At 44.5% G+C, this 14223-nt stretch overlaps 1 protein-coding gene and 1 pseudogene across 1 annotated transcript; both read left to right on the top strand.

Annotated features, from left to right (window-relative positions):
- Positions 1 to 1256, top strand: part of LOC144228949 (26S proteasome regulatory subunit 4 pseudogene) — a 5542-nt pseudogene extending 4286 nt beyond the window's left edge.
- Positions 1257 to 13184: 11928 nt separating this feature from the next.
- MCCD1 (mitochondrial coiled-coil domain 1) lies at positions 13185 to 14066 on the top strand. The gene is made up of 2 exons (XM_077760850.1): positions 13185 to 13343; positions 13881 to 14066. The coding sequence occupies exons 1-2, from the start codon at positions 13185 to 13187 to the stop codon at positions 14064 to 14066; spliced, it is 345 nt and encodes a 114-aa protein (XP_077616976.1).
- Positions 14067 to 14223: the final 157 nt, after the last annotated feature.

Genomic DNA, 14223 nt, shown 5'->3' on the forward strand with positions numbered 1-14223 from the left:
ATAAAGAAAGAAAGAAAGAAAGAAAGAAAGAAAGAAAGAAAGAAAGAAAGAAAGAAAGAAAGAAAGAAAGAAAGAAAGAAAGAAAAGTCACTCCCAGGAAACCGATGCTGATATTGGGGAATTGGACAACCAAATCCAGAAAATTAAGAAATCTATGGAGCTTCCTCAGTCATCCTGAATATTATGAAGAGATGGGTATAAAGCTCCCAAAGGGGTCATTCTCTATCGTCCACCTGGCACAGGTAAACCTTATTAGCCAAAGCAGTAGCAAACAAACCTCAGCCACTTTCTTACCAGTGGTTGGCTCTAGGGGCACCTGGATGGCTCAGTCAGTGAAGCCTCTGGATTTGGCTCAGGTCATGATCCTGTGGGTCATAAGTTTGAGACCCTCATTGGGCTCTGCACTCAGAGCCTGGAGCCTGCTTTGGATTCTGTATCTCTCCCTCTCTCTGCCCCTCCCCCACTCACACTCTGTTTCTCTTTCTCTCTCTCAAAAATAAACATTTAAAAAATTTGTTTTTAATAACTTTTTAAAAAAGAGTGGTTGGCTCTGAAATTATTCAGAGGTACCTAGGTGATAGGCCCAAACTCATTCGAGAATTGTTTCGAGTTTCGGAAGAACATGCACCATCCATCATGTTTATTGATGAAATTGATGCCATTGGAACAAAAAGATAGACTCAAATTCTGGTGGTGAGGGAGAAATTCAATGAACAATGAGTTCATTGAAACTGTTGAGCCAGTTGAATGGATTTGATTCAAGGGGTGACGTGAAAGTTATCATGACCACAGACGGAATAGAAACGTTGGATCCAGCACTTATCAGACCAGGCCACATTGACAGGACAATCGAGCTCCCCCTGCCCAAAGAAGCACATCTTTCAGATCCACACAAGCAGGATGACACTGGCCAATGATGTAACCCTGGATGAACTGATCATGGCTAAAGATGATCTCTCTGGGACCTACGTCAAGGCAATCTGTACAGAAGCTGGTCTGATGGTTTGAAAGAACATAGAATGAAAGTAACAAATGAAGACTTCAAAAAATCTAAAGAAAATGTTCTTTATGAAAAACAAGAAGGCACCCCTGCGGGGGCTCCACCTGTAGCTACCACATTTGCCTTCAAGGAAATAGTCGGGAGTGTGCCGACTCCTTGGAGCGACAAGATTGGGGAAGTTCCCCAGAGGAACCCATGTTCCAGGTGGTCTTTCTTAGCAAAACCTCCTGTGTACCTTTTTGAGCATGATGTGTAGGATGCCCACTGGGCTGCCTTCATCTATTGGCCACGTGCAGTGCTCTGTCCCCAATAAAGTGAGCTCCTTCTCAGACAAAAAAAAAAAAAAAAAAAAAAAAAAAAAAAAAAAAATTAAATACAGTAAAACCTTGGATTGAGCATAACTTGTTCTGCAAGTGTTCCGCAAGATGAGCAAACTTTCTAATAAATTTTAACTTGATAAACAAGCAATGTCTTGCAATACATGTACATGACGCTGAACATCACATGAGCCAATGGTTCTCTCTCTCTCTCTCTCTCTCTCTCTGTCTTCATGGAATTGTGGGGATCGTCTCCCATGTTGGATGCTCAGTCTCAGACCATGGTGTTTTGGCAGAAATCAGTGACTTTTCAGAACATTGGAAGGTGCCCACAACTGGAATTAGTGTATTTTTTTTGTCCCTTCAAAGTACCTATGGACAGTCCTTTGCTTTTCCATACAAGATCAAGCTTAGGATTGCTTTGCTTCATTCTAGGTCAGGCTGCCTACAAATGTAGAACCTTTCCTCTGCTGCCTTATTGCCCGTTACATTAAATACAATATATGACAAGTGTTCCTTAATATTGTATTGTAGTCAACATCCATGGGAGTGTATACAATGACATCTGTGCAGAAAAAGATTCCATTGAGCCAAAAGATAGCAGTAATTCTGTTAGCGATGATGAAAGTCATCCTACACAATCACTCTCCCCTCTTTTGTCTCCCTCACACCAGACATGAAGGTTTTCAAAAGTAAGTGCAAGTTAATTTGTTTATTTTTCATTATATTTTGTATTTTCTTTATTATTTTGTATTATATTACAGTATTGTAATAATTTTTATATGAATATTTTTGGGTCATGGAATGAATCACCTGAGTTTCCATTATTTCTTAAGGGGAAATTTGCTTTGATATACAAGTATTTTGGATTATTAGCATGTTTATGGAAGGAATTATGCTTGCAAACCAAGGTTTTGTGGTACATACACAGATGAATACAAGTAAAACTGGAGAAATCTGAATAAGAGTAGTGAATTGTATCAATGTTAATATCCTGGTTTTAATATTGACTACAGTTTTGCAAGGTATTACCCTTAAGGAAAACTGAGTAAGTTACTCAGGATCTCTATTATTTCTCATAATTGCACATGAATCTTCAATTAGCTCAAAGTAAAAAACATTAATTTTAAGAAGCACTTGCAAAAAAACAAAAACACAACTCTCGTGGCTCCCAATTAAAGCCCAAATTCTTTAGTTTCATATTCCCAGCTCCCTACAAACAGACCTCAAATTCCCTTTCAAATCTCACCTTCCACAAGCCTTCTGCACACACTACTTTAATAATTGGATATTCTTGGGGCGTCTGGGTGGCTCAGTTGGTTAAGCGTCCGACTTCGGCTCAGGTCATGATCTCACGGTTCGTAGGTTCGAGCCCTGCAACGGGCTCTGTGCTGACAGACAGCTCAGAGCCTGGAGCTTGTTTCAGATTCTGTCTCTCTCTCTCTCTCTGACCCTCCCCTGCTCCCGCTCTCTCTCTCTCTCTCTCTCAGAAATAAAATTTAAAAACATTAAATAAAAAAATAATTAGATATTCTTTGGGTGCTTGCGTGGCTCAGTGGGTTAAGTGTCCAACTCTTGATTTCAGCTCAGGTCATGATCTCACAGTTCATGAGATTGAGCCCTGTGTAGGGCAGCCCCCAGAATATAGTAAATACTAGATGCAAAGAATATCTTGCTAAGCCCTGCAGATATAGATTTATTTAAAAATCTATATAAGAACATACTTAAATGTGAAAATTCCGTTACTTAGAATTCTTTCCCTCTGCTTCTTTCCCTCACACTGGGTCTGCAGCCCTTCTCTCTGTCTCTCTCATCCTTCAGGTCCTCTCCTCCCCTTCGTCTCCACCACCCTCTCCCTCCTGGATTGGGGCACCGATGCCACCCCATGACCTGCCACCTGGGGCTCTTCTCCCCACAGGGGTCAGTGATCCTGCTAATGTGAGTCAGGTCGTGTTGTGTGTTCACTGAAAATGCTCCAGTGGCACCGTCTCACTCTTGGGAATCCTCTAGAATGTCAGGCACATGAGCACAGGGGCTTTGGTCTATTTTTGTCCATTGTATTCCTAAGAAATAAAGCTGTTCCTGGTACATAGTGTTGTGAGGAGTCCTCGAGCACAGTTAGCTATCAGAGCAGCATCCCAGAAGTAAGCCTGCCTAGTGTCCCTCTGTGACCAGTCATTGGCTGGGAACAGCCCGTGGGATGCAGGGCCTCTGCACAAATGTTTTTATAGATTTCAGGGCACAGGAGTGGGTGTCCCTGTGGCTGACTTAGGGAATGTGACCTAAACTCTATCCCTGAGGGATCTGATGGGCCACGAGAAATTAAACCCTTCTCTTTTTGGTTGCTGATGATTTTATTTATTTATTTATTTATTTATTTATAGTGAGCATGGAGGAGGGGCAGAGAGAGGGAGAGAGAATCCCAAGCAGAGTTCAAGTTTGGTGCAGAGCCAGATGTGGCCTGATCCCAGGACCCCGAGACCATGACTTGAGCCAAAATCAAGAGTCAAATGCCCAACTGACTGAGCCACCCAGGTGCCCCTAGATGATTTTATTTTTTTAAAAACACTGAGTTTCAGGGGTGCCTGGGTGGCTCATTTGGTTAAGCATCTGACTTCAGCTCAGGTCATGGTCTCATGGTTCCTGAGCTCAAGCCCCAGCAAAGCCTGCTTCTGGCCCTCTGTCTCCCTCTCTCTCTACCCCTTCCCTGCTCACTCTCTTTCAAAAATAAACATTGAGACTATTTTTAAAAAAATAAAAAACTACATTTCAAAAACCTGAGAAGTAGGGAATAGAAGAAAATGTTTCTACTTTTCAGTTTTCCTGCTGTTACCATTAAGGACCTGGAGAGAGAGGTTGCCTGGAGGAAACGGAAACCTCAGGGATGGCACAAGAAACGCTGAGCTCCCCTGTCCTCCAAATAAAAGACTTTTGGAGAATAAGTAAGAGAACTGTACCACAATATTGAGTGAAAAAAATTAATTTTTTTAAATGTTTTATTTCTTTCTGAGAGAGAGAGAGAGAGAGACAGTTTGAGCAGGGGAGGGTCAGAGAGAGAGGGAGACACAGAATCCAAAACATGCTCCAGGCTCTGAGCTGGCTGTCAGCACAGAGCCTGACGTGGGGCTCGAACCCATAAGCCTTGAGATCATGACCTGAGCCGAAGTCGGACACCCAACCGACTGAGCCACCCAGGCGCCCTGAAAAAAATTAATTTTTAAGAGATGAATACTGAAGTACTTAGGGATAAAAGTCTTGATGTTGGCAAGTAATTTTCAAATATTTCTGCAAAATTACAGAAATATAATTTATTGCCAAAACATAAAATAAATTTTAAAAACTAAAAAAAGAAATACAGTGTATTACATATATGAGGAAAATATTAAATTGATTAAGTCTGGGGTGGTAGGTACCATTCTTTCACACTTTAGGGACCATTGGAAATGTTCACAGTAATCTGGAGAAAATTTTTTAAATCATGCATAATGACCTGGGACATGTTCACAACATAATGTGGAATGCAAATTAGGCTTTGAGTGTGTGCGTGCATGTGTGTGTGTGTGTGTGTGTGTCTGTGTGTGTGTGTGTTACTGAACCCAAGTTCAGCTGCTGGTAGCCTGAAAGATCTTTACTCAAGAGATGAGTTCTGATTGGAAAGGAATTTGAACTTCACCCAGGAGGCCAGCAACCCAGGGAGAAGGAGGACTCTTGAACAAAAGTCAGCTCTGAGGTTTCTGCCTGGCCCAGAGGTTTTCAAAGGGGCTCAAGGTACTTAATCAGCAAAGGGAATGCAGTGGCCTGCAACATGTCTTGACCCCGTGCAGACTTGATGGTGCTAGCTCCAAACAGTCTCAGTGCGAGGGGGTTGTGTGAGAGGGTCTGGTTCTTGCTGCATGAAGTGCAGGAGAACTCTGTTCTTTTTGCAAGGGAGGGCCAGGTCTACAGATACGCAAAGGGAGGTCATGAAATCATTTGTGTGACCTAAAAAAAGAAGAAGAAGAAACATTTTGCTAAAAGAATTGCTAGGCTAATCATAAAGCCAAGGCAGCTTCTAACAGACTTGCTGCCCTCTGCGGCCGGGGAAAGTTCTGGTTCTTCATTCCTCAAGGCCAACTGTCTGCAAAGTTCCAAGAAAATTAGTTAAATTAGTTCTGTTACAAATCAAGGGCCTCAGTAAGGTGTGTGTTAAACTTGAAGTAGGCCCTTAAGACCGGCTGGAGTGACGTTACATGTTCTGTGTGCATGTGTCAGTGTGAGTGACAGTGTCTGTGTGTTGGTATGTAGCAGTGTGCATGTCTGTGAGTGTGTCAGTCTGAACCTGCATTCACTAATTCAGTCACTCACTAAATGTTTTCAATTCAACAATCAGGCACTTTCAAGACAATGGAGATACAGCTGTGAACAACCAAAATCTCTACTCTTGTCCTCATAAAAATTATATTCTCAAGGAGGGATAGACAATAAGCAATGAAATATACTTTAAAATGTGTATCGGTGAACCGGGTGTGAACAAAGGCAAAGCACGCCAGGGGGGAGAGGGAGGCCGGAGGGAGGAACGACATGTGGTGGCTAGTGCTGGGAGGCCCTCTCAAAGAGGATGCTGGAAGAGAATGTCAGGGAAGGAAGTGCTTCTCATGTATCCTTCCTGAGAAAAAGTTATCAAGGAAGAGTACTGAAAAGAAGTAGGAAAAGAAAATGTTTCTTTTCGGTTTTCCTGAGTGTTGTCATCAAGGAGCTGTAGAGAGGAGTCCTAGTGGGGAGGTGGAAACCTCAGCACAAACCTCAGAGATGGCACATGGCTCCTTGAGCTCTCCTCTCCTTCAATCCTGGCCCCGTTCCTGACCTGGACACCTGTGGCACCCAGGGCTGCTCAGAAGCTGATTCACTCCCCTACTGATGACGCCCAGCCTTCCCGTCAGCCTCTTCTGAGCAACTTACTGCCCAGACTCTTGCCAGGCTGCTTCGTTCGAATTCAGGCACAATGCTGCAGCAGCGCCCCTGCGTGGTCACAGGGATGAGGACCCAACTCTCCTTTGTCTTGCTCAGCCAGGACCTCCCAGGGTCTCCCTCTGCTCTCAGCACCAGAAGAGGGCTTTGAACACAAGAAGTTGCTCCTATCTGTGTCAGGTTGGGATGCAAAATGTTTCCCAAAATCCAAAATAACCAAGATGTTTCCATAGATGTTTCCATTGAGTGACCATTGGTTCTGCCCCTCAGGCACAGACAGGTCTCTAGGCAATAGCAGCTGGTTCCCAGGTCTGGGATGGACCCCACAAAGAAAACGGGTTCCCTGTCTCCAAAGATGGGACCTAGGATTCCTGAGTCCCTGTCACTTCTGCCGCTGCCTTTGGGTCTGGTTCAGTAAGTCTCAGATTGTGTCATGAAGTATGAGACGCAGAAGTCTGCAGGATCCCCCTGAGGGAGTGAGGCTAGGGTATAAATAAGGACATGAGAGGGGAAGATGTTACAAGGAGGGAAGGAGTCAAGGGAACACGTGGCACGGGAAGGGCTGGCCTAAGGAACACCTGTTTGTGTTTGCAGAGGGCTCTCTGGGTACCGGACCATAGAGAATGAATGGCAGATGTGGTGCCAGGCCTGTAGGGACCAACTCTGATCCCAAATTCCCAGAGTTTTCAGGGTCACATTCCCTGTGTTAATACTTCGTGACCATGGCTGAGCCCAGACCAGAGCAGCCAGTTGTCATGGCCTTCAGTTGTCCCTTCCTCCTCTATGACAAGCAGGGCCTGTGCACCGAGCTGAGAGGCCCCTGAGGATCGTGTGTCAAACATGCAGTGTGGGCTGGACACCAATATGAGCTACAAGGACATCAGCAATAGGACCCAGGGTGCTGACCGCCCATTTCCCAGTAATGGTCCCTATACCCTCCATAACTCACTGCCGAGGAGTCTGGGGTCCTGCATCTTTCCTCTCTGGTGACCCAAGTGCCCAGACTCTCAGACTGGACCCCTAAGGCCCTGCTCTCTGCTACCCCCCAGATCCTGAACTTAGAAGCTCATGATGCATCCTCAGTCCTAAATCTCATTTCTATCCTAACCAATGACCCAAAGCTTTGGTGGATGCCCCATCCCCCAATTCAAATGTTGAAATCTAATCCCCAGTGTGATGACATTGGAGGTGGGGCCTTTGGGAGGTGTTCAATTCATGAGAGTAGAGCCCCTATGAATGGGATTAAGGAAGGTCCTTATAGAGACTCCAGAGAGTCTGTTGTTTAAGGCACGCAATGTTGTTATTTTGTGACAACCACTCAAGCAGACCAAGACAACCTCCAAAACCAAACACCACTCAGCTCTCTCTTTCAGTCCCAGGCCCACTTTAAGGAAACTGGTCACAAAATTTATTCATTTATTCACAAATATTCAGTGAGTGCCTCTGTGCCAGGCATGATTCTAGGCCTGGGCAGTCATTTAATCAAAACAGTAAAACACCTGCTCTCCTGATGCTTACAGTCTGACAGGAAAAACAGACAATGAATAAAAACATAATAATAGTATTACTGTGATATTATATATTAAGTGTTACTGTTATCTATTGCTAGGTAGCGATCCCAAATAATCCCTTTTTTTTAGCTCTCATTCTTTGCATTGACTGGGCTCAGCAGGCAGCTCTTCTGCTCCCTGTGGCATGGTCTGGAGCTGTAGTCATCTAGAGGTCCACGTGGTCCAGAACATTAAAGAGGGTTCTCTCATGGGCCGCAGGCAGTCCTGTCATGAGCTGGGAGCTTTCTGGGGCTACTGGCAGTTTGATCTAGGTTCTCCTCCACCTGCCTCTGCACATGGCTTGGCTGCTCCCAGCTCAGCACCTAGGTTCCAGGAGGGAGTGTCTCAAGCAGCCAAGTCAGAAATCACAAGGCATCTTATGTCAGAAACCCAGAAGTCAAGCGGTGTTACCTTCTTGCGTTCTAGTCATCAAAGCCAGTCATTGATGGGGCACCTGGATGGTTCAGTCAGTTAAGCATCCGACTCTTGATTTCAGCTCAGGTCATGATCTTGGGGTTGTGAAATTGAGCCCTGCATTGGGCTCTGCACTGAGCATGGAGTCTGCTTAAGAATTTCTCTCTCCCTGTCTTCCTGACCCTTCCCTGCTCATGTGCATTCTCTCTCTCTCTCTCTCAAAAACAAAAGTCATTGATTCAAGAAGAGGGGAATTAGACCCCACTTCTAGATAGACGGTAAGATATTACAGATGGCCATCTTTGAAAAAGAAACCTTCACAGTATGTTAGTGATTGGAAATGTAGAGGAAAAAATAATGCAAAGTTGACAATCATTGTAAAGTAATGGGACAAGTGCCACTATTAGAGTGGTGACATGGAAATCTGTCACATTTCTATCCACTAATAGTGAAGCAGCAGAAGGAGAAATTGAGAAAACAATTCCAGTTATATTTGCACCAAAAATAATACAATACCTAGGAATAAACTTAACTAAGGAGGTAAAAGACCTATATTCTGAAAAATATAAAACATTGATGGAAGAAATTAAAAAGGACACAAAAAACTGAAAAGACATTCCCTGCTCATGGATTGGAAGAAAAAATATTGTTTAAAAGTCCATTCTACCCAAAGCAATCTACAGATTTAATGCAATCCCTATCAAGATACCAACAGTATTTTTCACAGAGCTAGGATAAACAATCTTAAAATTTGTACGCAGCCAAGGAAGACCCTGAAAAGCCAAAGCAATCTTGGAAAAGACAAATACAGTTGGCGATATCACAATTTCAGATGTCAAGTTCTACTATAAAGTTGTTGTAATCAAAACAGCATGAAAAAAACCCACAGTATGGTACTAGCACAAAAATAGACACATAGATCAATGGAATAGGACTGAAAGCCCAGAAAGAAACCCATGGTTATATAGTCAATTAACCTTTGACAAAGAAAGTAACAATATGCAATGAGGAAAAGACAGTCTCTTCAACAAATGGTATTGGGAAACTGGATCACTTTTTTATACCATATACAAAAATAAACTCAAGATGGATTAAGGACCAGGACACGTGGGTGGTTCAGTTGGTTGAGCGTCTGACTCTTGATTTTGGCTCAAACCACACATTGGTCTCCACATGGAGCATGGGAGCCTCCTTAAGATTCTCTCTCTCTCTCATCTGCCTCTCTCTCCTGCTCACTGTCTCTATTAATTAAGGATTAAAGACTTAAATGTGAAACATGAAACCATAAAAATCCCAGAAGAGAGCATAGGCAATAATTTCTCTTACACTGGCCATAACAACATTTTTCTAGATATGTCTCCTAAAGCAAGGGAAACAAGAGCAAAAATAAACTATTAGGACTTCATCAAAATGAAAAGCTTCTGCACAATGAAGGGAAAAAATCAACAAAACTTAAACGGAGAAGATATTTGCAAATGACATATCCAATCAAGGTTAGTATCCAAAATACATAAAGAACTTATACAACTCAGGGCACTCGAGTGGCTCAGTCAGTTAGGTGTCTGACTTCAGCTCAAGTCATGATCTCATGACTTATTGATTCAAGCCCCGTATCGGGCTCTGTGCTAACAGCTCAGAGCCTGGAGCCTGCTTCAGATTCTGTGTCTTCCTCTCTCTCTGTCCATCCCCTGCTCGTGTTCTTTCTGTCTGTCTGTCTCTCTCTCAAAAATAAACATTAAAAAAATTTTTAATTAAAAAAATAAAAATAGGGAGAGAAAGGACAAATCTTCCTTACAGAATAATTCCAAGTAACATATGAAGAGAATTCCCTTTCCAAAAGGTGGAGCTTGATTGCCTTCCCCTTGACTGTGGACTGGACTTGGTGACTCACTTCCAAAGAATAGAATATGGAAAGAAAAAAATTACTACTAAGTGCAAAGTTACTACCTTATAGTGGAGAAGTGTGGCAGAAAGAACTTTAAACAAGTGTTTCCAATAACCTTGAAGATCACGTATGACAGGAACAAAAATTGCCCAGCAGGTTCAGTGAACTTTGTAAGTTCACTGAATGCAGCTAAGTACCCACCTCCAGAAGAGCTGAAGGGTACAGTAATTAATATCAGTCACCTCAGTCCTGCCAATCTGCTGGGTAAGCATGCAATATCAGCACACTGACCTCAGGGAGCTCTGTAGCCCTTTGACCTCGTGGATGATGCTTCCCATAATCCTCTGCTTGTCTTTGGCTGAAGACAGGCTCCTCCTGCAAAATCCAGGCCCAACTTTCATTTGATTGTCTATTGGACATAGAGCCTTTTCTTATAAAAGGGGAAAAAGACTACTAAGACATTATGAGATACCCAAGAATAACAAAAACAAATACACACAGTAATATAAAATTAGGTAGTCTGGCTTACATATATTTATCTTCATTCCTTCATTTCCATGACTATGAATTCCTAAACTCATTCAATAGATTTGAGCTGACTCAAATGCCAGCCTTTCCTTTATACTAATTCTCACAGATGAATAAAACCCAAATCCATAGACTTTTTTTTTTAATGTTTGAGAGAGAGACAGAGCATGATAGGGGGAGAGGCAGAGAGAGAGGGAGACACAGAATCTGAAGCAGGCACCAGGCTCCGAGCTGTCAGCACAGAGACCGATGTGGGGCTCAACCTCACAAACTGAGAGATCATGACCCGAACTGAAATCAGACACTTAACCAACTGAGCCACCCAGGCGCCCCTCCATAGACTATTTTAACTCGGCTTTAGGCCCACCCACTGTAAATTATTGGAGGTTAATCCATTTTGGAGTTCATAACCTAAATTAGAAACTCAGATGCCTAATTTTCAAAAGGATATTTTGCTATTAGTGCATCATTTAGATTGTCTTACAGAAGTTTCACTTATTGTATTTTCTTAATGGCTACTAATCTTGCTTTTAATTTATAAATGTGGTTAGTTTAGCTTCAGTGTTAGTTGCTTGCAGTTTGCTTAACCTTATACTGGATAGTTTCCCACAGCCATAACAACAGTAGTTTGGGCCTCTTGTGTGTGTGTTTTTTTTTCTTTTTTTCTTAAATAGTTTATTGTCAAGTTGGTTTACATATAACACCCAGTGCTCATCCCAACAAGTGCCCTCCTCCATGCCCATCACCCTTCTTCCCCTCCCCCCCACCCCCATAAGCCCTCAGTTTGTTCTCAGCACTCAAGAGTCTCTCATGGTTTGCCTCCTTCCTTCTCCCCAGCTATTTTCCCCTTCTTCTCCCGCATCGTCCTCTGGCCTCTTGTGTTCTAGTTGTTCTAATAATTAAGACTTTAAGGGGTACCCGCGTGGCTCAGTCGGTTAAGCTTCTGACTTCAGCTCAGGTCATGATCTCAGTTTATGAGTTCGAGCCCTGCATCGGGCTCTGTGCAGACAGCTGAGATCCTGGAGCCTGCTTCAGATTGTCTCCATTTCTCTGCCCTCCTCGGTCTCTCTCTCAAAAATAAACATTAAAAAAAAAAAAAAAAAGACTTGGGGCACCTGGGTGGCTCAGTTGGTTGGGCGGCCAACTTCGGCTCAGGTCATGATTTCACAGTTCGTGAGTTCCAGCCCTGCATTGGGCTCTGTGCTGACAGCCCACACCCTGGAGCCTGCTTCAGATTCTGTGTCTCCTCTCTGCCCTTCCCCTGTTCACACTCTGTCTGTCTCTCAAAAATAAGTAAATGCTAAAAAAATTTTTAAAAAGACCTTAAGCCATGCATACACTGCAAGTCAAATATGAATCATGCATAACCCTATCACTAAGAAATATGAGGAAACTTCTTTTCCCCCTCAAATCCTACCAAAGTTCTTGGTTCTTTTCCCACTTAAAAGTGGAAACATGTCAGCTAATGGGGAATGTGGGGTCTTTGGCCTCATCTAAAGTTGCTTCAGCCACCACCACCACCACCCCAAGTTTGAGAGCCACTGACCTCCAGGAAAGTCAACCTCTCTGTTCCTGGATCCCCATGCTATGGCAGAGGCCATTTTCCCTCCAAATTCAGCATGATGTCATAAAGATAGTGAACTGGCTAGCAGCTGTCCATTCTCCAGCCATCTTGTCTTCCGAGATACTTTCTTCTGCCTGACAGTCTACCTTTTTCCCAGATGATCAAAACTGGGACCACGCACTCCCTTATGAGCCATCTCTGCCCACAGGTATGTGGCTATGCCCTCCAGCCACGAGACATTTCGGAACATACTGCAGGAAAACCAACATGTATAAATGCTCACATCACATGTACATGGTGGTGTATGAACAGTTTTTGTTCTCATAGATTTGAGGGGAGGGCTCACGAGTTCAACAAAGCTTGAGACCTGTTACCAGTGTCAGGCTCTTGTTGGGAGCCAAGGGTACAATGACACAACAGTGCCCAGAACTATCAGAGAATGCAAATCCCTATAACATGTAATGCACAACAGACAAGAAAAAATGTCATTCTGGGCAGCAAAAGGAGAAAAAGGAAAGAAAGGGGTAATCAATATTTAAGCCAAGCTATGAGCTTTCAAATCAGATAGGGCTGGGCATTAATCCTCCAGGCTTTTCTACCAACCAGCAGTGGACCTTGAGCACATGTGGCCCAGGGAGGGCCCCAATAGGTACTGGCTGAATGAATCCTGAATGAAACCCTCTGAGCCAGTTTCCTGCACACCAACAATGTAACTTGCACCTTGCAGAACTGAAATGATTTCAAGACCTAGTGCTAGGAAAAACAGAAGTCTTAGTAGGCTGGGCACCAGTGTTCTAAAGCAAGTTCTGCCTCAACTAGCAGGAATGTTTTCACCTCAGGAAGACTCTCTAGGGCCAGATTGGGAGGGAGGTGAAGATAGGGGCAGGGCCAGTCACTGAAGCGAGGCCAAGGCCTGGAGGGAAGGAGCCAGTTCCTGGTAGCTGTTGGGCGGCTCGCACAGCTCCCTGCTACACTAGCCATGGTCCTCCCTCTGCCCTGGCTCTCATGCTGCTGCCGTCGCCTTCTTCTGCCCTCCTGGCCCCTGGGGCCCCAGAGGTGCTGCTCCCAGAGCCCTAAGGCAAGCACAGAAGAGCAGACCAGCTCCACATGCAGTGAGAAGAGGACGTCACCCCCAAAGGTAAGTGTCACCAAGAGTGGAGACAGACAAGGGGGGAGGCCAGCATGGAGGAATCCCTTTGATTTTGTCACAGTCCTGCAAATATACGCCACCACCCCTAAGCTTGTATCCTGGTTCCAATTCCCAGATGCCCAGGACCCTCCCCACCCCTACCCCACCCCAGACTTTAGGGCTCCCTCTCTCCACAGCACTCCCTCCTTGCAGAGTCCATTAAGTCCTTGAACAGGAATTTCCCCTCACCTAACAGTTAATCATTTCTTAGTTGGGGGGAGGGGGTGTGGAGGGGAGGAGGTGGTGGAGGAACTACCAGTCCTCTCCTCTCATGACCCCATATCCTACCTCGTACAAGTTCAGTTATAGCCCCTGAACAAACTACCCCCCAGAGGCCTAACCCCAAGACCAAAATCTACCTTGGCTGCACAGTACAGATGACCTCAATATAATGGGATTGAAACGCGGGAGGCAGAGGCCTGACTTCCAGCAAGCCTCAGCCCTCTTCCCGGGGTTAAGCTCCCTCCCTTCTGCCCCCTTACTCAGGGTTCCTGGCCCCGCCCCACAGCTGAGCTGGCCCAAGCTGAAGAGTTGCTGGAGCAGCAGCTGGAGCTGTACCAGGCCCTTCTGGAAGGGCAAGAAGGGGCTTGGGAAGCACAGGCCCTGGTGCTCAAGATCCAGAAGCTGAAGGAACAGATGAGGAGACATCGAGAGAGCCTAGGAGACGCCTAAGCTTTCCACCAGTTCCCATTTTACCTTCCAACACTGGAGAAATACTACATACCACCCACACTGGGCCTTTGGGTCAGAAACATCCCAGCCCCTCCCAGGCCACTAAGAAAAATAGAAGACACCTCCCAAAAAGGGCAGAAATTGTAAAGTAGCAAGG

This window comes from Crocuta crocuta, unplaced genomic scaffold, assembly GCF_008692635.1.
Source record: "Crocuta crocuta isolate KB4526 unplaced genomic scaffold, BGI_CrCroc_1.0 scaffold762, whole genome shotgun sequence".
NCBI classification, from domain to species: domain Eukaryota; kingdom Metazoa; phylum Chordata; class Mammalia; order Carnivora; family Hyaenidae; genus Crocuta; species Crocuta crocuta.

Coding starts and splice junctions, on each gene's coding strand:
- MCCD1 (XM_077760850.1), top strand. CDS start 13,185: ATGGTCCTCCCTCTGCCCTGGCTCTCATGCTGCTGCCGTCGCCTTCTT. Junction 13,344..13,880: donor AGAGGACGTCACCCCCAAAG/GTAAGTGTCACC, acceptor CCCCTTACTCAG/GGTTCCTGGCCCCGCCCCAC.